Source organism: Anguilla rostrata, chromosome 10 (assembly GCF_018555375.3).
Source record: "Anguilla rostrata isolate EN2019 chromosome 10, ASM1855537v3, whole genome shotgun sequence".
Classification (NCBI taxonomy): Eukaryota; Metazoa; Chordata; class Actinopteri; order Anguilliformes; family Anguillidae; genus Anguilla; species Anguilla rostrata.
In genome coordinates this window covers 24,899,062-24,923,398 of record NC_057942.1, presented here as the reverse complement: position 1 = coordinate 24,923,398, position 24,337 = coordinate 24,899,062, and the positions used below count along the sequence as shown (strand labels likewise).

Sequence of the window (24,337 nt, the reverse complement as noted above, 5' to 3'; positions counted from 1 at the left end):
GGCCAGGCAGACGTTGCAAGAGTACACCAGTCTCATCTCATCTTCCATGCAGTTTACTTCAATAAATGTTCTAAAATCAAAAGTTGTCTTTGTTTCTGTCTTCTAAATGGCTCACTGAGTCTTTGTCTTAGTGGTGGGGAGGCATGCGGCCAGGTGTGAATAGCCTACTTAGCTGGCAGGTATTCCTACCCAATGCATATTCATTACAGAAAGGCCATTTGCCCTCCCATTCTCACCTGGTGTTGAAAAATAGTAGTCACAACACTAACTTTTAGTAATTTATTTTATATTTCTCATTGGATTTGCTAAAATATTTTGTCATCTTTTGATACCCAAGACCTTGAAGAACACATTTCAGTGACCAAAAGTCTTATTCACAATTGTTTAGTGTGTTTTATTACAACATTCCTGTGCATGTTCAAAACTACTGTTTACAGTTTGTGTGTTTTTAGAGCAGTTTACAATCCACACATTATTATGACCTACTTACTGCTGCCATATTGTTGTAGATGAGTTTGTGCTGAAAACAAAGATATGAAACACTTTGGAATCACTGTATATAAAGTTGATGAAATTTACACAAATGTCAGAGCATCGCACAATCACCAGTGTGCCTCATTTTACCCTTAGACCCCAGAGAGTTAATAGTAATGATGATTGCAATATGCTCACTGACTCCATTACTAATTATATACAATTTTGCCATTATGAGTCCATTATTCCCAAAAAATCCATTAAAGTTTATCCCGACAACAACCCCTGGATCACTAAAGACATAAAACAAAGTCTGATCCAGAAAAAGTATGCATTCATACAGGGTGACAGAGAGAGAATTAACACCTTAAATAAGGAAATTCAAAACAAATTGAGGAAGGCTAAACTGGACTACAAAAACAAGGTTGAGAACAAGCTTATTTCTGGTAATGCAAGAGATGCATGGCAAGGTCTCAACATTATGATGGGTAGGCCACAGACAAAACAAACCATCTAATGCCTTGACCCCACACAGTTTGCAAATGAACTGAATATATTTTACGCACAATTTGACAAGTCCAATGACCCCATTGAGGAGTTGCTCCTGCCACAGACTGACAGCACCATATCAGTGTCAGAGAAGGAGGTTGTAGTTGTATTTCGCAAACTTAACCCACGCAAGGCTGCTGGGCCAGATGGCCTTAGAGCAAAGATCCTAAAGGACTGTGCTGATCAACTAGGTGCTGTGTTTGCCAGACTTTTCCAGTTGTTCCTTGACACTAGCTCAGTCCCACTCACCTGGAAAATATCTACGACCATCCCTGTTGCCAAGAAGCCCAGGGCCAAAGACATGAACGACTTTCGGCCTATAGCCCTTACCCCCCATTCTCAGTAAATGCATGGAAAAGGTTATATGCAAACAGCACACAGCATCACTGAGTGACCAAATGGACCCGTTGCAGTTTGCATACAAGGCTAAAAGAGGAGTAGAGGATGCAAGCTTGACACTCCTTCATGCTGTATCACAACATCTAGTCAAGGCAGGGGCATATGCATATAAGTTTTATACATGGACTTTCCATCAGCTTTTAACACTGTGCACCCAAATACACTTATCAAGCGTCTCTGTGATCTGCAAGTTCACCCCACCTTGATTTTATGGATCAGAGAGTCGACCCCAACGTCTGAACAGATGAGCTGATTTTAAATACAGGGGTTCTGAAGGGCTGTACCCTGTCCCCTGTTTTGTTCTCTATTTATACCAACAAGATCATGTGCAATAACAACTGCCTCACCTTAGTGAAGTACGCAGATGATATGGCTCTGGTAGCTCGCCTGACCGATGTCAGTCTTTGAACACATATGTGGACTATGTTGCCGAACTGACCAAGCGGTTTGAGAAGAGCAATCTTAAACTCAACATGTGAATAAGACTAAGAAGATGTGCCTGGGAGGCAACAACACCATCATGCCCCACCCACTGTCAAAGCCACTGCAGATTAATGACCAAGAAGTGGAGCAAGTGCCCTGTTTTAAATACCTTGGCACTGAAATAGACTAGACCCTCTCTTTCTCAGGGCATGGGGAGGCTGTATATAAGAAGGCCCAGCAGCGACTTTTTCTGATGCGGAAACGTAGAGGGTTCGATGTCAAAAAAGAGATCCTGAGCAGTGTCTACCAAGCTCTGACTGAAAGTGTACTAACCTTCAACATTGTGTCCTGGTTTGGTCACTTGTCTGTGAGCAGCAAAGCCAAACTCTCCAGAGTGGTCAACCAGGGAACCAAAATCACAGGCTGCACACAGATCCAGCTCCCAGAACATCATGCAAAACCAGTAAACAGAATGGCCAACAAAATCCTCAATGACGCATCCCACCCCCTTCATACCTCTTCTGAGATGATGCCGTCGGGATGGAGGTTCAGAGACCCCTGTGCACGGATGTGCTGTTTAAAAAAATCCTTTATCCCCACTGCCATTGCACAGCTCAACAGCAACTAAGGAGGAACCTATGGACTTAAGGCCAATTCATCCTTTCCGTGTCTGTGTGTCCGTGAGGGTCCGCTTTGGTCCGCATGACGTAAATGTCGTCATCCGCCCATGTCCGCAAGGGTCCGTGTGGACCCCTATGCGGACGTCCGCGCGCAGCCAAAAATTTGTGACTGCGCGGACTGTACGCATAGCAAGAGCGCCGACTGTGCATGCTCCAGATAACAATATGGATGCTTGTTTTGAAGAGAGGTTGTGCGAGGAGATCCGGCGTTATCCTTATTTATTTAATCAGTCATTGAAGGAATATGAAGACAGCCAAATGGCGTTGAACTCCTGGCGAGAAATCGCACAAACGCTTGGGAGGGACGAAAACGTCTGCCGGCAAAAATGGAAATATCTGCGAGACATATGTAAAGGCCAAAAGAAATCTGAAAGGCAGGAGCGGTGATGCAGGCGGGATTGCCTACATACATCATATTATTTCCTTGTTAGATTGGCTGTCTGGCCTCATAAAGCATCGTGCCACGGAGCCGAACTTCACAGGAGAGGTAAACAATGAAAGACGAGTGGCCACAATCAATACAAGCTAGCCACTAATTAGCAAGGTAGCTACCAGCCATGGCGTGGCTAGCAGTTAGCAACATAGCTACAGTCTATTGTTTTGAGTTTGGCTTGCGAGTGTACACATGATTACTATGGCATGAATCGGAGTCGAACTTCCCAGGAGAGGTAATATGAACTATTAAATCATTAAACTATGAAAGACGAGTGGCCACAATCAATACAAGCTAGCCACTAATTAGCAAGGTAGCTACCGGCCATGGCGTGGCTAGCAGTTAGCAACATAGCTACAGTCTATTGTTTTGAGTGTGGCTGGCGAGTGTACACACATGATTAGTGTGGCATGAAATAATCCTGCATTTGAGAGTTGCTACTTCATATGTATTGCTAATGTTATCAATGCTGACTAATTGTTCTTCACCTAATTAAAATATATTACTATTATGTGTTTCAGTGTGAAGGATCTGGTGAAACTGCGGTGTTGCAGGTGGACTGCATAGCTGCTGGTCCCCCTGCTGAAGAAGTCCCTCTCTGTTCAGCAGGGAACATTCCTCTGCCTGGTCTGGGAGAACCACTGCTGCCCTCGTCATCCCCAGAAACTGCACCATCCTCTTCCTCGTCAGAGCTCTGGGTCTCTATAGCACCATCATCCTCGTCACCAAGCTCATTGGTGACTCCTACAAGGTCGAGAAAGAGGAGTTTCTTTCAAAGAGTTAAGTGTGCTCTCTGGAAAGGTCTGCTCATACAACTGAAATTTAGAAAAGTCCAATAGCCCAAGAAACTCCATCTTCTCCAGAGATGAAAGCTTCTGCATTTGGAAATCAATAGTGTCCAACACTTTGAAATAAAGATCTCGATAAGCAGCCTTTTTGTCAGCAGAATCTCCTCTGCTCCTCTTAGCTGGGTTCTCCTGTTCCTCTACCTGTGCAAAAACACGGTCAAACTCTTCTCGCTGTCTTTGCAATTGCTCTGCTGTTCTCTTCATTTGACTCACACAATACCCAATGTCTAAACCCTTTGTTTGTAGGATATTGAAAAGTATGTCGTTGTGAGAAAAAACATCAGAAAAAAGCTCCAGGAGAAAGTGGAATTTGGGATCTCGGAAATATTGCAAAAAAAACCCCTGCTGAAAGAATGGACGTTTTCGTCCAAGTCCAACGGGTTGTTTTTTATGTAATTGAATAGTTCAATTAATGAATTGAGGTTCTCTTTTGCTGTGTTCACTAATCGAGGCGTATAATTCCACCTTGTTGGAGCAGCTCTGGGGAATCGTCTCCAAACAATGTCATCCAGAGCCTTGGTGCGCTTTGCAGAAGTGGCTGCAGGCAGCCTTGGTGCACTTTGCAGAAGTGGCAAAGAACGAGCCAAGGCCACTTTAAGTCTTTGATAGCGCTGCACACTTGTGACAGCACTAAGTTAAGAACGTGCGCACAGCATGCACAAAACTGGCACAAGGGTATCGTTCCGTACCCTTGGCCTGCAAGCCATTTAGACATGACTGCGGCTCCTTCATATGTTTGACCGACAAGCTTGTGGCCGCATTCCATTTCAACTACAGTGGCAAAAACATGCTCCGCTAAGGCAGCGGCTGTTCGGTCAGCGCTGACATCTGGAAAAACCCGCAAATCTCTCTTCCACCACTCCTTCTTTGGTAACATACCTCCAGACTGTAGAAAGCTGGGCGAAGTTGGACACATTGGTGGTTTCATCAGTTAGTATCACAACAAAGCTTGCATCTTTGATTTCAGATTTTATTTCATTCAGCAGCACTTTCCCCACAGCTTCAATCAGATCATTTGGGATGTGGCTTGACATGCCAGAGAAGACACTGCAAGTCTCCAAATGATGGGCTAGCCTCTCATCATATTTCCGGAGTAGGTTGACGAGCTCAACATAATTACCATGATTGTCCGATCCTTCCCCCTCTGAGTGTCCCCAGGAATGCCTGCTCCTGGGTTCCGAGGTACACAACGATGTCCACGAGTCTCTTTAACACGTCCATGTTTTTTTACGCGCTCGTTATGTTGCTCTGTGGCTATTCGCATGCCCTCGTTTAACTGATGATCGATTCATGTGTTGCCAAATGTCTGAAGTTTTACTAGACAAAGTATGTGTGGAGGTACACTTTCATGTTTTGTCATTGCTGTATGGAGATTGTTTAAATTGCCATAACCTGCCGTGGTACAGACTGTGTTCTGTAGAAAAAAGGAGACATGGCCAACAGAATAGTTTGCTAACCTTTGGGCAGCCAGCTAGCCATGTATGTTTTTCATATGTGCTAGCTTGAAAGTGATGGACAAAATTTTTTGTTGTTTTTACGATGCCAAGTTCGGGAGTTGGACGTCCTCTAGCAATTATATTCCTTTTCTCTTCAAAAGCCCTCTGAGAAAACGGCACAGAACGTAACGACGCTATAGAAAAATATGAATTGTCGCTCATATTGACAAGTTGTGTGGCGGTGAGCTAACTGAACAAGACAATCACCAACTTACAGTAACTAGCTTAGCTAGCTAGATGGCAGTGTTGCGCATGTGTGTTTCCGGATAAGCTGGTTCACAGCCAGCTTTTCTGCCCACCAACTCAGGCTCAGACGATACTTTCAAATACAACTGAGAATCACAGAGCACATGCGTGAAGTAAGCTGAGCGCTTGGCAGCTTTGCTGTTAGCAGGATCGATATGTGGCAGCGGTAATGCTAATCAGAAAACCAGACCGCAGTTGCCGTTTGAAAAGAAAATAATCAACGACATCAAGAAACAAACATTTAAATTACGTTTTAATGTAAATAATGCTCCTGTTACTTATAATAATGAATTGAAATTTTAATATATAAATTCTCTCGTCATTTTCAAATGCCTTTGGCATGTGTCGCATTTATAGCTGCTTATGACCGTTCACCAATGGTGAGAACTAGATTTGGGTTAGTCATGTCCTAATCTGTAAAACAATAGAATTAAAAGAGGGTTTACTTTCTTTTTCACATCACTGTATGTCACACAGATGACAGTACTTTCTAATAAAAGCAGAACAGCTGCTTGACTGGGGCCAACCTAAAAAAAGGTGTATATCTGGTTTCCTCTACGGGGTTGTTACGACCTGGTCTAGGGTCAGAATGTAACAGGATATAGGTTAAGGTAAATAATCCAACAAATTGACCAGAAACTCTGGTCCCTATCTGCCTATCCAAAACTGGCTAGTCTTTGAAGGGTAGTGAGCCCAGTGCGGCTTTAAACGTTGAACTTTTGACAATTAGTTGTTAATTGGAAACATTATAATTGGTCCAAATAGCATTCCCTCAACAGAAATCTACAACACCACCAAGAGTATTTTCAAAAAATAAAGAAAAAATAACAACGCAAAACAACTAAGTTGTGTTGGAAGTATTGGTAGTCCAGCTGAGAACACACTAACCAACCAAAGTCACTACATGGCAGAGGGCGAAATGAGAGTCAAGGTCGAGAATGAGCTCCAATCAGCAAACAAAGCAGAGGAGCTAGACGAGAACTGGAATCGAATACAATGAGTGAAGGGTCAAACACAAAATCATAGGGCAAACAAAATATAAAGGCTAAGGCAAGAATTGGAGTTGAAGGGGCGAAGGGAACGAGTCAGTGCTCAAACACACGTTCTAATCAGCATACAACCCAGAAGGGCTAGACAGGAATTGGAATCAAACAAAATGTGCAAAATTCATATTAATTCATTAAATGTAATTTTGTAATCTGTCAATGCAATCATACCAAGACCCTGAGTAAAATAACGCATTCACAGCAACCAGTGCAACCATGCTGTACCTTCCTATACCTTCCTGAAGGGAGGAGAGTTCTCTCTAGCGTAAACTAGAAGTCTGTACAACACTAAATTCCTAGGCCTTGCAGCAGGGCCTGTCTCCAGGCACCGAACCTCCCAAGGTTATATTATTGCATGTACAGTGGTCACTGGTTTCAGATGATGCTTCTGCCGCGAGAGATCTTCCCTGCAGCAGCAAATTTGCATACATTTTCTTTGTATTTCTGCAGGAACTACTTTTGTTCACAAAACTACCACCAGGTGGCAAATGTAAGCACTCAAAACCATATCTGACAGTTAACACTTCAACTGCGGCACTCACAAGCAAAGTAGAACAGTGTTATCGCCGCTCTTATTTTAACAGGAAAAGAGAGGAAAATACATTTTAAAGATAAGCTGAAAATAGGGACATGCTTGTTACCCATAACATTTTTGTGTGTATTTGAGTGACATTTACTTTTATAAACGGTTATTCAATGAACTTTGTGGTCAGACTGTGAAACTTAGTAATAGTCAGATAATTTTGAGCACAGTCTAAAGTCTTCCATGTTAGTTTCACTTAGGATATAGGGTAGGTTGACCAGACGTCCCCCGTTTTCCGGGGACAGCCCCCATTTTTGGTGGCCTGTCCCCGGCTGGAAATGTCCCCATTTTTAACTGTGCATTAAAAACAGACCACAAAGTGAAATAATATTTTACATGGCAAGAAAGACCGAGGTGGACTAACTGGAATGTAGCCTTTGTAATTTAATTGGAGCAAATTTCATCCCACTATCTGTGGTCTGGTGTTGCTGTTTCAATATAATTAAAATCCTTCTTCCTCAAATATATTGGCTTGTGCAAATTTATCGTCAATTTATCCTCGGTAGCATCCTACAGTAGCCTAAAGTGTGAACATAGTTTATTCCACTGATAATGTTTGATCGTTCAGTTGCTAGTCTGCCAGGGGAGAGACAGACACATTCGCACATCCGCATCAACACCTGGCTATTGTCAGGCAGTGGGGGTGTGAAGACAAGCCAAACTCCAGTAAACTGCCCTAAAATTGGGGGCGACATAGCTCAGGAGGTAAGACTGATTGTCTGGCAGTCGGAGGGTTGCCGGTTCAAACCCCGCCCTGGGCATGTCGAAGTGTCCTTGAGCAAGACACCTAACCCCTAACTGCTCTGGCGAATGAGAGGCACCAATTGTAAAGCGCTTTGGATAAAAGCGCTATATAAATGCAGTCCATTTACCATTTACCATTTAAAATTTAAATTCATCCTGTCAGACTTTGGCTATATTATTGAGTTTGTTTGTTTAACACCCATACGTTCACCCAACCAAAAAATTACAAATGTTTTAATTGGTACATCTTCTTTGGCTCATGACCAACCTTTCCACAAAATCTTGTGCAAATCTGTGAATCCATTTGGGAGTTATGTGCCTTTTTGTGATAGGCCACGCCCATCGCCACGCCCCCTCACACACCCTCACACAAACACGTGACCCATTTTTTGGCTCATGACCAACCTTTCCACAAAATCTTGTGCAAATCTGTGAATCCATTCGGGAGTTATGCGCCTTTTTGTGATAGGCCACGCCCATCACCACTCCCCCTCACACAGCCTCACACAAACACGTGACCCATTCTTTGGCTCATGACCAGCCCATCGCCATGCCCCCTCTTGGTCAATTGGCCTGAAAGTTACTCAGCTGTACCTTCCCGCCATGACCAAATTTCAGCCTCCTAGGGCGAAAACTGTGGCCACTGCGGGTTGGGACACTTTTTGATGACCAACCGACCGACTGACAGACAGAGCTTATATTTATTTCAAGAAAATGGTTTTGCAACATAGACTATTGTTTTATAATATGCATGAACTTGTTGTGGGAAGTAACAGAAGTAATAAAAACACAGCCTTTTAAATGTTTAACAACCACATAACCTATTTGTGTAAAAACCTATAGAAACATTTTTGATGTTCTATTTGCTCGAAGATTTGTAAGAAAGCAAGTTCCTTCTGTTTCGCAAATAAGTAATTAGAGGCATAAATCGGACAGTCTGTCATAAAAGAAATTGATGATTGATTGTTACATTAGGCCATCTATCGGTCATGGTCATTACGTAGGCTCCACCAAGATCATGTCTGCAGTGTGGTATAAAGCATTTTAGTTTTACAAATGGGTGTTTTTTATTTTTATTCTTTCATTTTCGATTCCCAGTTACCAACCTGCTGCCAGTGTGCAATGATGCATATTCCTAGGGAGGTTTTTCAGAAAACAGTTTGACAGTTTATTTTTAATCCATAATAGCATAAATGCTACAGTATAATCAAATAATAATATATGAATTATATATGATAATATAATTATATGACTTTCCAGAACATAAGAACATAGTTTTTTCCTTTAATACGATGTTAAAAAATTGCTTACCTCAGCAAGTAATACATATCATTGGGGAGAAAGGATCTGTGTACTTTTTGGTCAATCGTTTTCTGTTTCAGGAACAGAAATTAAAAAGCAAGAAATTAATGGGTGTTCGATATTCATTTTAAAACATATCGAAAAACGAAAATCAATTGGTTATTCGTGTTGCTGACTGATATTAAACATACAATTACATAAACTGAACTAGCTCTCGATTTTAAAGTTTATGGTATTATGTTCGGTTTTTATTATAACAAAAAGGTTCGATTTTTTTATAATTACCCAACTGACTTTGGTTCGTATTAAAAGAAGTTTGCTTCTCAAAAAATTCTTTATGGGTTCTATGAGCAAATTTGGGATGGCATGGTGGTGCAGCGGGTAGCACTGTCACCTCACAGCAAGAAAATCCTGGGATTTCTGTGTGGAGTTCGCATGTTCTCCCCATGTCTGCATGGGTTACCCTCGGGTAATTCGGTATCCTCGGTATCCTCCACTCCAAAGACATGCAAGTCGGCTAACTGGAGACTCTAAATTGCCTGTAGGTATGAGTGTGTGAGTGAATGGTGTGTGTGGCGGCTTGTCCAGGGTGTATTCCTACTTCTCGCCCAATGCATGCTGGGATAGGCTCCAGCACACCCCATGACCCTGCCCAGGATAAGCGTGTAATGAAATTTGGAACGGATAAATTTTCAGGAGAGTGTCTGTGAAGTAATTTATATTACAGGACATCTGTAATGTTAATGACCAATTCAGACAGGATAAAGTATCTCTGTAATCAATATATGACTAGACACAGCCAATCATTTACTTTGATAAATCTTACTTTATGATTATGTATTAATCATGTACCAATCAGACAGAATTATGTATGTTATTCTTAAAATACATTTTGCTAATAAAAGCAGGGACTGCCCCTGTTTTCTTCAGTTTGGGCTTGTTCATCTTGTGTGTAAGTGCTGTGTGTAAGTCTTTCTGCAGAAACAATACAATTTGGGCTTATGGAGCCATTGCAAGTTAGCTTTTCCCCAAAAGCACCTCCTATAGGCTATATTGCAATATCAGAGTGTGTGTCCGGACATGTCTACCAAATGTTGTTAGTTTTTGAGCATGGGAAAGGGTGAAAATTTATCAAGAGACAGAAGAAAAATAGAAGCAGAATAATAATCCTAGCAAAAACAATAGAGGTCCTGCGTACTCTTGATGCTAAGCCCCATAATAATAATAAAATAATAATAATAATAATAACCTGTTCTCATATGTCCTTCTTGTCTCTGGATGGCCACTGTGTCCACGAAAGTTCCTCTGTGCTGTATAAGGAAAGGAAATATTCAGATTCATCTGAAGTGCTGCCATACTTATATCTACCCATTAAAATGAAACAGAAGAGATTATGATGTTTGATAAAATAAAGTTTTGCTCACTCACCTGCTCGTCCAATGGGTGCTGGTTCATTCTTTTGAACTAGAGAGTAGAATGCCATGGTAATGAAAATGAAGATGAGGGACACGCCCACTCCCACCACAATTGGAATGTCGTGTTTCTCCAGTGCTGGTAACCATGGATATGACTCCGGCATTACACTGCAAGAAAAAATGGTAACTATTTCTTTGAGGGAATTTTTCCGTTCACTCCCAGGTTGCTCATTAAGACTTCCACTTGTTGGCATCAAGATCAACGATTGCACACTTTTTAAGTTAAATCATTGCAACAGATAAAAACGGATAAACTGACTTATTGGCCTTTATTTTCTAGAATCAATGTCACACAGCACATGGGCGCAGTCAATGACGCAGTGCTGTGTGCTGTAGGGTCCAAGTTGGGTCCAAGTTGAACTATGCGGTTGTTCCCTGCACTTGGACCGGGATTTCTCTCTAGGGGTTTTGTCATACTTGTTCCTGGTTATGGTTATACACTTTGTTGTACGTCGCTCTGGATAAGAGCGTCTGCCAAATGCCTGTAATGTAATGTAATGTAATGTAATGTAGGGCGGTTGTAATTTGTTACTCTGCAGTTCTCTCTCTGAGGGCACAAATTGCTTTATTTCTACATAAGCTCCCAAATGAACCTTTGTCCGTTACTTTCAACATTCCAACACTTCCACTTCCCTGTAGGATCTCCAGACCCCTCATGCCAGACACCCATAATTCTAAGATCAAAGCTAAGATGACGCTGGGGGGATTAACAACCTCTTGTAGTGGAGGCATAGTAACAAATGTTCATTCATTGTTAACCAAGTGTGAACTTCCCGCTTGTTGTGAACCTCCCGGTTGTTGCACCAACTTCTAGTTAGGCTAGAGAGAAATATCCTCCCTTCAATATGTAAACACCTCACAGCTAGACAAATGAGGGTTTGTAGCTGGAGGGGAAGGTATCGTGTGTTCTCCCTTGGCTGGTGTGATTCAAAACCGGAGATGTTAGTTATTTTTCCTCTGTTCGTAAGAACAGGGCACAATTATAATTAAGAATGCACTGGTTCCGTTGCCACGGGTTAGATATGAAGGCGCTGCTTCATATCCCGCTTAAACTGGCCTGAAACGGATCAGTAGCATTCAGGTTACTCTCCGTTCGTAAACGGGGCTATGCTGTCATCAGAGATATATCCGATCTGTCGCCGGACTGTCAATATTCCAATGGGAGCATCAGAATATTCACAAATGCGCGGAACAACACATCAAATATATCAATGACCACAGCAAGAAAGCGTAACAGTTACTATGTTTTACCCTCGTGATAATCTGACTCCATTTTACATGATAATTTAAAATTTGGGTTTAACTATATGTGGAACTTGGGAGTGGTTACACTTGACTCTATCTTGTGCCATCATTCCTCAATATATGCTCCCGGGCTTTAGCATTATTGTTAAATTTCAGTTCGGTGAAGAATCCAGAGGGTAGGAGGCTGACCACCATAATACGTGCCTTCCATGCCTGGCTTACATGGATAGTGCATAGACAGTTATGAGCCCAGGACGGTGCGTATCTATCGGGCTCCTTCAGGCGAATTTGACAAGAACCGGCGTACTACGCCCATGGGTTCTCTTAAGCCAAAACACCAGAACCAATACCACCAATCCCTTAACAGGCAGATCGTGGTCACCTATCTAACTTGAAGACCCCACTAAAGACGTTTACTGTACTAGACCCCTGATCAGTAGGTCCTAGTCAGAATTGCCCCCCTGAGTATTTAAACGGAATTTCGGCTGAAAAGAAGATAAAATGGATTAGAGTCATGAAGACCACGCAAGTTAAAAATAAGAATTTATTGAACAGGCAGGTAGGTTATTATCTTCAATTCCAAAATCAATTATAAAGGTTAAAAACAGAAATACAGAGTAAAAGAGTTCTTATCAGCCTGTTTAGCTACACACAGAACATTGAGTATGCGCAGTGCGGGAAGTCGATTGCGATCTTCCATGGCTATCGCTACACAGAACACATAGCCTAGTATGTGCACTGAGGGAAGTCGATTACGATCTTCCTTGTGAATCTACACACACCACACAGATTATGTGTAACGTGGGGAAGTCGTTTACGATCTTCCACGATTGCTTTGTCTCCCTTCCTTTTAAGCCAAATCCCGCGTTTGGTCTAGGCGGCATTGCCATAAATTAACCTGTCCGAATCATAAATCTCTAATTCCGGCCCCCACCATTTGGAGGAGGTTGTTAAAACAATTGGTGGGGAAAGGGGGAAAAGGAGATGATTACCAGAGAGGACATTCCATTGTGTTAGGGTTTTCCTGAGTTATTGAAACTATGTTTTTTCAAATTCTATTTGGTATCTATCAAATTCTTGCTTGTCCGACAGGAGGATATTTTTCTCTAGCATAACTAGAAGTTGGTGCAACACTAAATTCCTAGGCCTTAGTGCAGGGCCCCTCCATCTCCAGGCACCAAACCTCCCAAGGACAACAAGAAGTATCTGTCTGTTATACATTTCTAGAAGTTCAAACTGGTGAGCTTGGCCTCCCTCCTTATCCTCCCCCCTACCATCATGCCAGGGCTATGACACTGGCTATGACACCATGTTGCCCAGGACTCTGGGCAGCATGGCATTTTGCCAGACACCCTTTTGTCTGATAAATTTATCTGATAAAATATCTGGAATTTTGCCAGATAAATTTGCTAGCATACAGTTTAAGTGTCCTGTCTTGCGACGTGGTGGCTACCAGTACGTCTAGGAATCTGATATTCACTGTTGTAACCCAAGTCGCAGGACGCAAAATAGCCGTTAGGAAATCAGTTTGAAGTTATGAAGCAACGTCTGTGCCATTGGATTTTGCGATGAGAATTCCGAGCGTGTTGCTTGTTAGGGGTCCAAGCAGCGAAGCTGGTGGAACCCTATCTAAATAATTGTATTTGTTAGGATTATTAGGGGTCCAAGCAGCGAAGCTGGTGAAACCCTATTGTATCTGTTAGGATTATTATTATTCTTCTTATTATTTTTTTCCGGTAAAAGTGTCTGAGGCTCAGCAACCATAAGTCCTGGAGCAACCAAATTTGGCAGGTGGGTTCCTATGGGCCCCCACTACTCAGGCACTAAAAACCATGTACGTCGGCCAGATGGTGGCGCTATAACAAAGGGTTTTGCGTAAAAGGCCATAACTCCCACACCATAAGTCAGATCAACACAAAACTTCATCGACCTATGCATCTGAATGTGCTCTACAACTTTCCCATTGGGAGCACCTATGTCCGCCATATGGTTTGCACACCATTTGGACTTTTTCATTAGGTGGGGTGCGGAAAAGCTGGAGCTCCAAATCCAAACGATTACGACATCGAGTAAACTTCTTTACGGCAAGCGACAACCATGGCGACGCAAGTAATTCGACACCGTAGGGTCTAGTTTTTATCAGTGAAAGGACGGTCTGACACTGCCACCTAGCGTGCATGCTAGGATAGGCGACCAAAAGTTTTTCAGTAAAAGCTTTCTGAGAGGATGAATAATTACTTTTCTTTGGTATGGATCCATTTCAAGACAGTATCGGGTGAGTTCGTTTAGTCTTTGAATCTGTCATTATGCTGAGAAATAGTTAAACCATTTTATTGATAGGTTCTGAGTTTCTGTGCACACGCGCGAAAACACGCTGGTATAATGACACAATGACGGTAGTCCAATACATATATAGTCCGCTTCGTTCCGTTGCTACCATAACATAACGACCTACAGCTGCAGTTTCTCGCTGCAATTACTAATATTGAATATAAACAAAAGACGCAATTTATGCTGTAGTTTGCCAGTGTCTAAATAAATAGTTTAGTCCATTTGAAGACAATATCAGGTGAGTTAGTTTAGTCTTTAAATCCGTCATTGTGCTGAGAGAAATCGTATTCTCAATTTAATGTCTACATTGACTGTAAGCTTGGGGTTGTAACTAGGTAGTTGTTCCGTAGGTGACTTAGTCTTAACTCGTCTTAACTATTGCTTGAATGTTTTCATAGACTGCGTTGTTGCTGTTCTTGTTTGTGTTAGCGTTAATCAGTTTTACCTACTAAGTTGAACTATGCGGTTGTTCCCTGCACTTGGAACGGTAGGCTACTGCCCTCAGGGTTTTCGACACACTTGTTCCTGGTTATGGTTATACACTTTGTTGTATGTCGCTCTGGATATGAGTGTCTGCCACATGCCTGTAATGTAATGTAATATTCCGTAGCAACAATATAAGACAGGCTAAACCCCACATTAGCCCTAAAATATGCCAATACAGCAGTGAAAACGCTGCTCACTGAATAACGAAATAAACGAGACAAAGTTTAAAAATAATTATACCACGTCATTCTACAGTCAATATCTGGGACTAAACATTGAATAAATATACAATCTTACCATTGGTTTTACGCGTAGAGATGTCCCTTTTGCGACTGAGTGGTCATATATTGTCTTGGATAATCCGTTTGTGAAATGTCGGCTATTTTCAAAAATAGCTGTGTATAATACCACACCTGTTGCTTACGGCGTTGTCGCCCTTTTTAGTTCAATTTAGCCAGATTGACAATTCATTTATTAAGTATGTGAAAGTATAAGCTTTCTAATGATGTATAACATGTATGATTTTGCTTTTGGGATAGCGTTTTATAGGTCAGCGTAACCAAATTTTTCTTATCTACCAATGTCTAAATAAATAAAACGGTTGGCTACTTTGCGCGAAGCACGCAGATGGCGAGTTGATATTAGGTCTTTTATTTCCGTTTTTTCTCAATGTCGTATTTATTATTTGAAATGTGCATTCATGTGTTATTATTCTATCTGTCTCTGTGGCGCTCTGAAATGTGCATTCTCTGCTAAACTGAGCAATGGATTGGAATATGTGTCTGACGTAGTGTTGCACGGTATACCAAAACTTCAGCACTTTCTCGGTACTTAAAAAAAAAAAAACGGTTTCGTATTTGAATTTTCCGACGTTCGGTAGTTCTGCGTCAAAAAAGCCAGGGAAATGTGTCTCCCGCATTACTGATTTAGAGGATGAAAAGTGTAGTTTGTCAGAATCTTTGCTAGATGGCAGTAGCAACTAAGGTTGCCAAGTGAGGTGACCTGCGCTTGTGCATTCACTTCCCTGATACAGCGCAAGCTTTGACTCAGTTCACTTCAGTAGCAATAGGTGTTCCAATTTGGAAATATTTTATTATAGATAGATGCTGTATTGTTATTACAATATGCTGTTTTTAAATCTATTTAAAGGTGAAAGACCTGTTTTAAAGATTATTTAGTTTACAACTGTTTAATTTCTGAAATATATTTAACATATTTCTCCATTGTTCAGTGTTGTAACACTATAGGCCTATGCATATTCATATGTTGCAGAGGCTTCAACTTAAAGGTTGTTAATGAACCAGGTTGTTCATAAACCATGAATTTGAAAATGAGGTCAACCCTTGTGGACATTACGTTTCTGATCTATTAAGGTAATTTCAGTATCGTTAGGTACCGAGTATTGAATCAGTATCGAGTATCGTGATACTAAACCTGGTATCAGTATCATAGTCAAAATTTTGGTATCGTGACAACACTAGTGTGGCGCTTTTAGTTGCGGCATGGAAGCGCTGCAGCTGTACATACACGCTCGGCCATCTAAGTGTTACCACATGCCATCTAAATGTTACGACATAGTAAAGGCCTTGACGGGAAGCTGTCAGGACACATCCATGGCGACGCAACTAAGTCATCAGCCAGCTTCTCTTAGCACAAAATTGGCCACAAGTCATCTATTTTTTATACGATCATCACAATATTCAGTACATATGTTGGGTGAAGGTGTATGACCATGAGGACACAGCCATTTTAAAATCGCTCCATAGGCGATGGTGCCAATGCTTGGACCCCTCCCAACGCCGCTTGCGGCTTTAATTATTATTATTCTTATTTTCTTCTGCTAAAAGTGTCTGAGGCTCAGCAGCCATAAGTCCTAGAGCAATGAAATTTGGCAGGTGGGTTCCTATGGCCCCCCACTACTCAGGCACTAAAATCACCTATGTCGGCCAGATGGTGGCGCTATAACAAAGGGTTATGCGTAAAAGGCCATAACGCCCACACCATACGTTAGATCAACACAAAACCTCATCGACCTGTGCATCTGAACGTGCTCTACAACTTTGCCATTGGCCCCACCTATGTCCGCCATATTGTTTGCCCGCCATTTTGACCTTTTTGTTGGGGTGTGGCAGCTTTCTCCGCTAAAATGTCTGAGGCTCAGCAACCATAAGTTGTACACCAACCAAATTTGGTGGGTGGGTTCCTATGGCCCCCCACTACTCAGGCACTACAAAACACCTATGTCGGCCAGATGGTGGCAAAAGGGTCCTGTTTAAAAGGTCATAGCTCCCACAGCGTAGGGCAGATCAACACAAAACTTCATTGACCGATGCATCTGAATGTGCTCTACAACTTTGCTTTTGGGACCACCTATGTCCGCCATATGGTTTGCCCGCCATTTGGACCTTTTTATTAGGTGGGGTGCGGAAGAGCTGGAGCTCCAAATCTAAGCGTTACAACATCTAATAAACCTCTTTACGGCAAGCGACATCCATGGCGACGCAAGTAATCTGACACCGTAGGGTCTAGTTTTTATCAGCGAGGGGAGGGTCTGAACGTCGGGGAAGCAATAGAAGACAGTGCCAGCCAGAGTGCATGCTAGGCTACCAAGAGTTTGTTAGTAAAAGCTTTTTGAGAGGATGAATAATTACTTTTCTTGAGCCTGCATCCATTTCAAGACAGTATCGGGTGAGTTCGTTTAATCTTTGAATCTGTCATTATGCTGATAAATAGCTAAACCATTTTATTGATAGGTTCTGAGTTTCTGTGCAAACGCGCGAAAACACGCTGATATAATGAAACAATGACAGTAGCCTAATACATATAGTCCGCTTCGTTCCGTTGCTACCATAACATAACAGACTATCTTGTGTCTACAGCTGCAGTTTCTCGCTGCAATTTCTAATATTGAATATAAACAAAAGACGCAATTTATGCTGTACTCTGCCAATGTCTAAATAAATAATACGCTACGGTAAAGCTTTGAGAAGATGAATCATTACTTTTCTTTGGCATGGATCCATTTGAAGACAATATCGGGTGAGTTTGTTTACTCTTTAAATCCGTCATTATGCTGAGAGAAACCATATTCTCAATTTAATCTCTAAATTGACTGTAAAGTTAGGGTTGTAACTAGTTAGCTGTTTCGTATGTGACTTAGTTAATGCACTCGTCTTAACTATTGCTTGTATTTTTGCATAGACTGCGTTGTTGCTGTTCTTGTTTGTGTTAGTGTTAATCAGTTTAACCTACAGGGTCCAAGTTGAACTATGCGGTTGTTCTCTGCACTTGGAACGGTAGGCTACTGCCCTCTAGGGTTTTCGACACACTTGTTCCTGGTTATGGTTATACACTTTGTTGTACGTCGCTCTGGATAAGAGCGTCTGCCAAATGCCTGTAATGTAATGTAATGCAATATTCCGTAGCAACAAGATAAACCCGACATTAGCCCTAAAATATGCCAATACAGCAGTGAAAACGCTGCTCACTGAATAACGAAATAAACGAGACAAGTTTTTTTTTAATTATACCATGTCATTATACAGTCAATATCTGGGATTACGCATTTAATAAATATACAATCTTACCATCGGGTTTACGCGTAGAGATGTCCCTTTTGCGAATGAGTGGTCATATATTGTCTTGGACAATCCGTTTGTGAAATATAGGCGCATGTGTGACGCCTGGGTATCTTCCAAAATAGCTGTGCATAATACCACATCTGTTGTTTACGGCGTTGTCGCCCTTTTTAGTACAGTCTGGCTTGATTGACAATTAATTTATTCAGTAGGTGAGAGTATAAGCTTTCTAACGATGTATAACATGTCTGATATTGCTTTTGGAATAGCGTTTTATAGGTCAGTGTAACAGTGTAATTTTCTTATCATCGCATTCACTTGCGCATCTGGGGCAGCATTAAAAGACGCTGCACCTAACGAAACGTTGTCAACGATTTTCATAATTTCTTGGAGAGTACTATTATTATTGAGGACTTCGGGGCATCGCAAAGCCATATCTTTGCTTATAGACCTATCTGACATCGTTTTCTGACGGAAAACAGAAGCGGATAGGACTTTGTCATTGATTTACTGTCTCTGTCTCTATACTACTGAACACAGATAAAATGTCATATTGCTATGTAAGTATTACTGCTCAAAATATTATGGTTATACGTTATTTTTGAAATTGAGTGTCTTTAAATAGGTTAGTGGTATTATATAATGGGGATATTGTACACTAGTGTTTTTGTGATGCAGCAGTGATGAGGAGAGTGACGGTTGAAAATTGTTTTCATATAGGCTAGTCCCTTCCCCATCCGCCATTATGCTGAGATGCAGCTAAACCATTTTAATTGATAGTATTTGAGTTTCTCGACAAACGCGCGAGAACACGCTGGTATAATAAAACAATGACGGTCAATATAGCCTATATATATATAGTCCGCTTCGTTCCGTTGCTACCATAATATAACAAACTTTCTTGTGTAGCTGCAATTTCTCGCGGCAATTACTAATATTGAATATAAACAAAAGACGCAATTTATGCTGTAGTCCGCCAAATAAATGATAAGGTAGGCTACTGTGCGGGCAGCTCGCAGGGATGGCAAGTTGATATTTCGTTTAGTTTTTTTTTCAATGTCGTATTTATTATTTGAAATATGTATTATTATTCTATCTGTCTCTGAGGCGCTCTGAAGTGTGCATTCTCTGCTAAGCTGAGCAATGGATTGGAATATGTGTCTGACATAGTGTTGCACGGTATACCAAAACTTCAGCACTTTTTTGGTATTTAAAAAAATTAAAAGAAGCGGTTCGGTATTACAATATTCCGACGTTCGGTAGTTTTGTGTCAAATGTAAAAGCCAGGGAACTGTGTCTCCCGCATTACTGATTGAGAGGATGAAATGTGTAATTTGTCAGAATCTTCGGTGGATGGCAGTAGCAACTAAGGCTGGCAAGTGAGGTGACGTGCGCTTGTGTATTCTTCGTGGTTGATACAGCGCAAGCTTAGACTCAATTCACTTCAGTAGCAATAGCTGTTCTAAATTGTAAATATTTTATTATAGGAAGATGCTGTACTGTTATTGACATATGCTGTTTTTAGATATATTTTAAAGTGAAAGACCTGTTTAAAGATAATTTACTTTACCATTGTTTAATTTTTGAAATATATTTAATATAGTTTTCTATTGTTTAGTGTTGTAACACTATAGTCCTATGCTTATTGATATGTTGAACAGGCTTCAACTTAAAGGTTGTTAATAAACCAGGTTTTTAATAAACCGTGAATTCGAAAATGAGGTCATCCCTTGTGGACATTACATTTCTGATCTATTAAGGTAATTTCAGTATCGTTAGGTACCGAGTATTGAATCAGTATCGTTTCAGTATCTATTATCGTGATACTAAACCTGGTATTGGTATCAAAGTCAAAATTTTGGTATCGTGACAACACTGTGACGCTTTTTTTAGTTGCGGCGCAGAAACACTGCAGCTGTACATACACGCTGGGTCATCTATGTGTTACGACATAGTAAAGGCCTTTACGGGAAGCGGCCAGGACACATCCATGGCGACCCTCTAAGTCATCCGACAGTGTCTCTTAGCACACAATTGGCCATAAGTCATCAATTTTTATACAATCATCATGATATTCAATCGATATGTTGTGTGAAGGTATATGATCATGGGACAAAGACATTTTAAAATCGCTCCATAGGGGGCGCGATGGTGCCAATGCTTGGACCCCTCCCAACGCCGCTTGCGGCTTTAATTTTAAAGTTGATATAGTAAATAAGAGGTGGGTCCCTCCAATTTTTTGCGATTCAGAATTTTTGGAATTCAACACAACTTACAAAATCCCGCATTTTTCCCGACGCTGCATAATTCGTAAAACGGCAAATTATTTTTACGAATTATGCAGCGTTGGGGAAAATGCAGCATTTTAATGTTGTGTTGAATTCCGAAAATTCCGAAAATTAATTATAAAAATAGACAGTTTATTATGTGTATTTTTACAGGACATACATTTTAATAGGTAACGATGTTGCTGGGAAAGTGGAGACGTATACAGTGATGTAATGACATGGCTCTCTAACCCGTGGAAAAGCAAACCGGTTCTTAGAAGGTTCGCAAGTTGAACCAACTGCGAACCGGCACTAGCACCAGCCCAGAACCAGAACTAAGTTCGCGTTGGTGGAATGAGTTACACCAGTTCTGTCAGGAGGAATGGGCAAAAATTCCGGCAAAGTATTGTGAGAAGCTTGTGGAAGGCTACCCCAAGAGTTTGGAATCAAGTTAAGCAATTAAAAGGCAATTCTACAAAATACTAATAAAGTGTATGTAAACTTTTGACCCACTGAAATCTGATATAGGACATAAAAGTTGAAATAAATCTGTCTTAGCCATTACTTTGAAATTACCTCTAATGGAAATAAAGTAGATACCCTAATTGACCTAACACATGAAACTGTATGGTAACATGAAATGTGCACAGTTGTGAAAAATTGAGTTTGAATGTCTTTAGTCTAGGTCTACGTAAACTTTTGGAGAACACTCCTTCTGGTGATCACCTGCACACTTCATTCTGGCTTTTTTATGCTGGTCTTGGAGTAGGGGCTTCTTCCTTGCACGACAGCCTTTCAAGCCATGGCCATGTAGGATTCTCTAAATGGTGGATGTAGATACTTTGGTACCCGATGCCTCCAACTCCTTCACCGGTTCCTTTGTTGTCTTGCAGTTCAGTTGAACCTATTAGACCAAAGTTCGTTCAGCCCTGGGAGTTAATTTGTGCCTCCTTCCTGAACAATGCAGTGTCTGTGTGGTCCCAAGATTTTTATATTTGCAAACAATTGTTTGCATACAGATGCTTGTGGTACCTGCAGTTGTTTGGAAATTGCTCCTAAGGAGGAACCGGACTTACGGAGGTCCACAATTTGTTTTTGAGGTCTTGGTTGAGTTGCTTGGATTTTCCCATGGTATCAAGGGCAAAAAGGCAGTAGCTCTTAAGGTAGGCCCTAAATACAGCCACAGGTGCCAATTAACTCTGAATTAACTCTTAATTATGACAATTGGCCAATCAGAAGCTTCTAAAAATTCACTCCATCAATTTCTGAAATTTTTCAGACTATTTAAAGAGACAGTCAACTTGGTGTACAGAAACTTTTGACCTACTGGAATTTATTGAGAATTTAAACTGGAATAAATCTGTCTCTAATCGATTGTTTTAAAATGATCTCTGACATGAACAAAGTAGATTCCCTAATTGACTTGCCAAAAGAAATGTATGGTAACATGAAATGTGCGGTGTTGTGAAAAACTGAGTTTGAATATCTTTAGCCTAGGTGTATGTACACTCAACTGTATCTAGTGTTAAGGGAAACTGTCACTCACTGTCTCTCTGCAGGTGTGTATGTCTAATTGATAAAGTTGGTGCTGACGTCTGAGCAAATGGCATGAAAGAGGTGGCCAAGAAAATGTTAGCCAAATTCAGGAGGAGATAACATTTGGAGAGAACTCATTATTCGAGTGTTGTCGAATATGGTATTTGTATTTGGCACCGTCCCCAATATGCATTGTAGGCTTATAACATAACATAACGTAAGACGAGAACAGGCCATTCAGCCCAACAATGCTCATCTATTCCTACTATTAAACTGTACTTAATGCTTAGTTACCTAAAAGCTAGATAATGTCTAACACTGTATCAATCTGTGTTTCTGCCTCCACTACATGTCCAGGCAAGCTATTCCACACATTGACCACTCTCTGTGTGAAAAAATATTTCCTAATGTCTGTGTGAAATTTACCCTTTGCCAGTTTCAATTTATGCCCCCTCGTTCTGCTACCCAAACTCAACTTGAATAATTTCCTGTAGTTCACTTTGTTAATCCCTTTAAATATGTTAGTGGTGTTATATAATGTAAATATTTCACACTGTAATGTAAGCGTTAGATGGAAGTGTAATAGTTTTTGTGAAGCATGCAACAGTGATGACGTCAGAGCTGGAACATTGCCAAAACGTGGTGGACGGGTGAAAATTGTTTTCATGTTGTCTCATCCCCATACAAGAAAACATACGAGAGTACAGAGTATAGAAATACACACGAGTTAATTATTACACATTTAGGTACTGTACCGCATTGTGTGACAATATTTTTGCATTATTTTTTTAATCTGATGATCTGATCTAATCTGAGCAATGTTTCATCTTAAACCCTCATAAGGGGCTCATTTATATGCTTTATAATGGACAAAAAGCATTTTATTCAATTTTGGAGAGATTTTGGATATGTTTCTGGACACCTAGCTATTTTAGACCACTGTACTGACTGAAAGCTTGTAATTCCCATTTGAAAATTATGCAACAGTGATTTCCTTGAGTCAAAACAGTTGATTTGTAGTGAAATACGTGAATATGTTGTGATTTACAGCAATGCATAATTTAGACATTTTGGATAGATTTGGAGACGTTGGGTACACTGCTTAGTTTTTGCTTCATACATCTATAGTAGTTCTACATATCCACCCTTAGATTTTATGAACTTGGGTCAAGAAGTTTTTGATCTAGCACATGTATAGTTTAACCTCCTGTATATATGCAATCTCTCAGTATTTCATTGCAAACTTTAAAAGTGCAAATTTATTTTTGATTTTTTGTCAAAACAATTGCATTTGTGGCACTTTATTTCTTCCAAAATTATGAATATAAACTAATCTGCGTTAGTATTGTAAATTGTACAAATGTCTTGCTTCATTTAAGCCATTTTTCAAGTCTCTGTGGTACCCCCTAAATGGGCAAGGATTGGCAAGATTTGGCTTGTGCGCTAAGGGGTTAAGCTCTTTTATTGAATTGTTCACGTCATCGAACCTTTGTTGGAAGGAGTCTTTTATGCTGGCAACCTGTATCAAAAGTTCTTGTGCCCAGGCAGGTGGTTCCTCCTCAGCCATGCTTTGTTTAGTGGTGTGCAACTCGGCTTCTCGCTTTCTCGCCGTTTGTCTCGTACTCGTCTTGACATACAACCATCTTTGTGTGGAAAATGAATTTCCTAGTTTTACTTTTGAAACATCAAGCAATTAGAGGTATTTATTTATTGAATATCTCCGGCCTGTGGACGCCAAACGACTTAATCCGCCATACTCTCTTGTCACGTCTGAGACTGCTTTTTCAACTTACTTTTCCGCACCTTTGGAATGAATCTACACTGTGCATCAAGTATAACCCTTTTTTATTTTTTGCCATTTTCTCCCCAATTTTATCGTTATACCAATTCCCCGTGTGTATCACAGCCCCTGGTCGATGTGGTGGTAGGCGAGTGCTTATACCTCTACACTACCCAGATGGCCCCAAGTATAACCCTTTTGAACCTGTCCCACTTTTCATTCACAGTCCTGTAATAAAGAAGTTGCACCCAGTCTACCTTACTTAATTCTGATCGCATCTTTTTAAAGTTGGCACGCCTAAAATTTAAAATCCTGGAGTTAGATGGGCCCCTCTTAGTTTGCTAAAATACATAAAACTTAATTGTGGAATGATCACTTGTCCCAAGTGGTTCCATCTATACTACAAATTCTGTCAG

General features: G+C 40.8%; 1 protein-coding gene across 4 annotated transcripts in view; it reads right to left on the bottom strand.

Moving 5' to 3' along the window:
* The window catches only part of LOC135233787 (myopalladin), a 269,112-nt gene that overhangs the window by 35,242 nt on the left and 209,533 nt on the right, over positions 1 to 24,337 (bottom strand). For all 4 annotated transcript variants that reach the window (XM_064297674.1, XM_064297676.1, XM_064297678.1 and 1 more), the window contains 2 exons: positions 10,652 to 10,806; positions 10,473 to 10,533 (listed from right to left, as the gene is read on the bottom strand). In XM_064297674.1, coding sequence (XP_064153744.1) covers positions 10,473 to 10,533; positions 10,652 to 10,806 — 216 coding nt within the window. The remainder of the gene's footprint in view (positions 1 to 10,472; positions 10,534 to 10,651; positions 10,807 to 24,337) is intronic.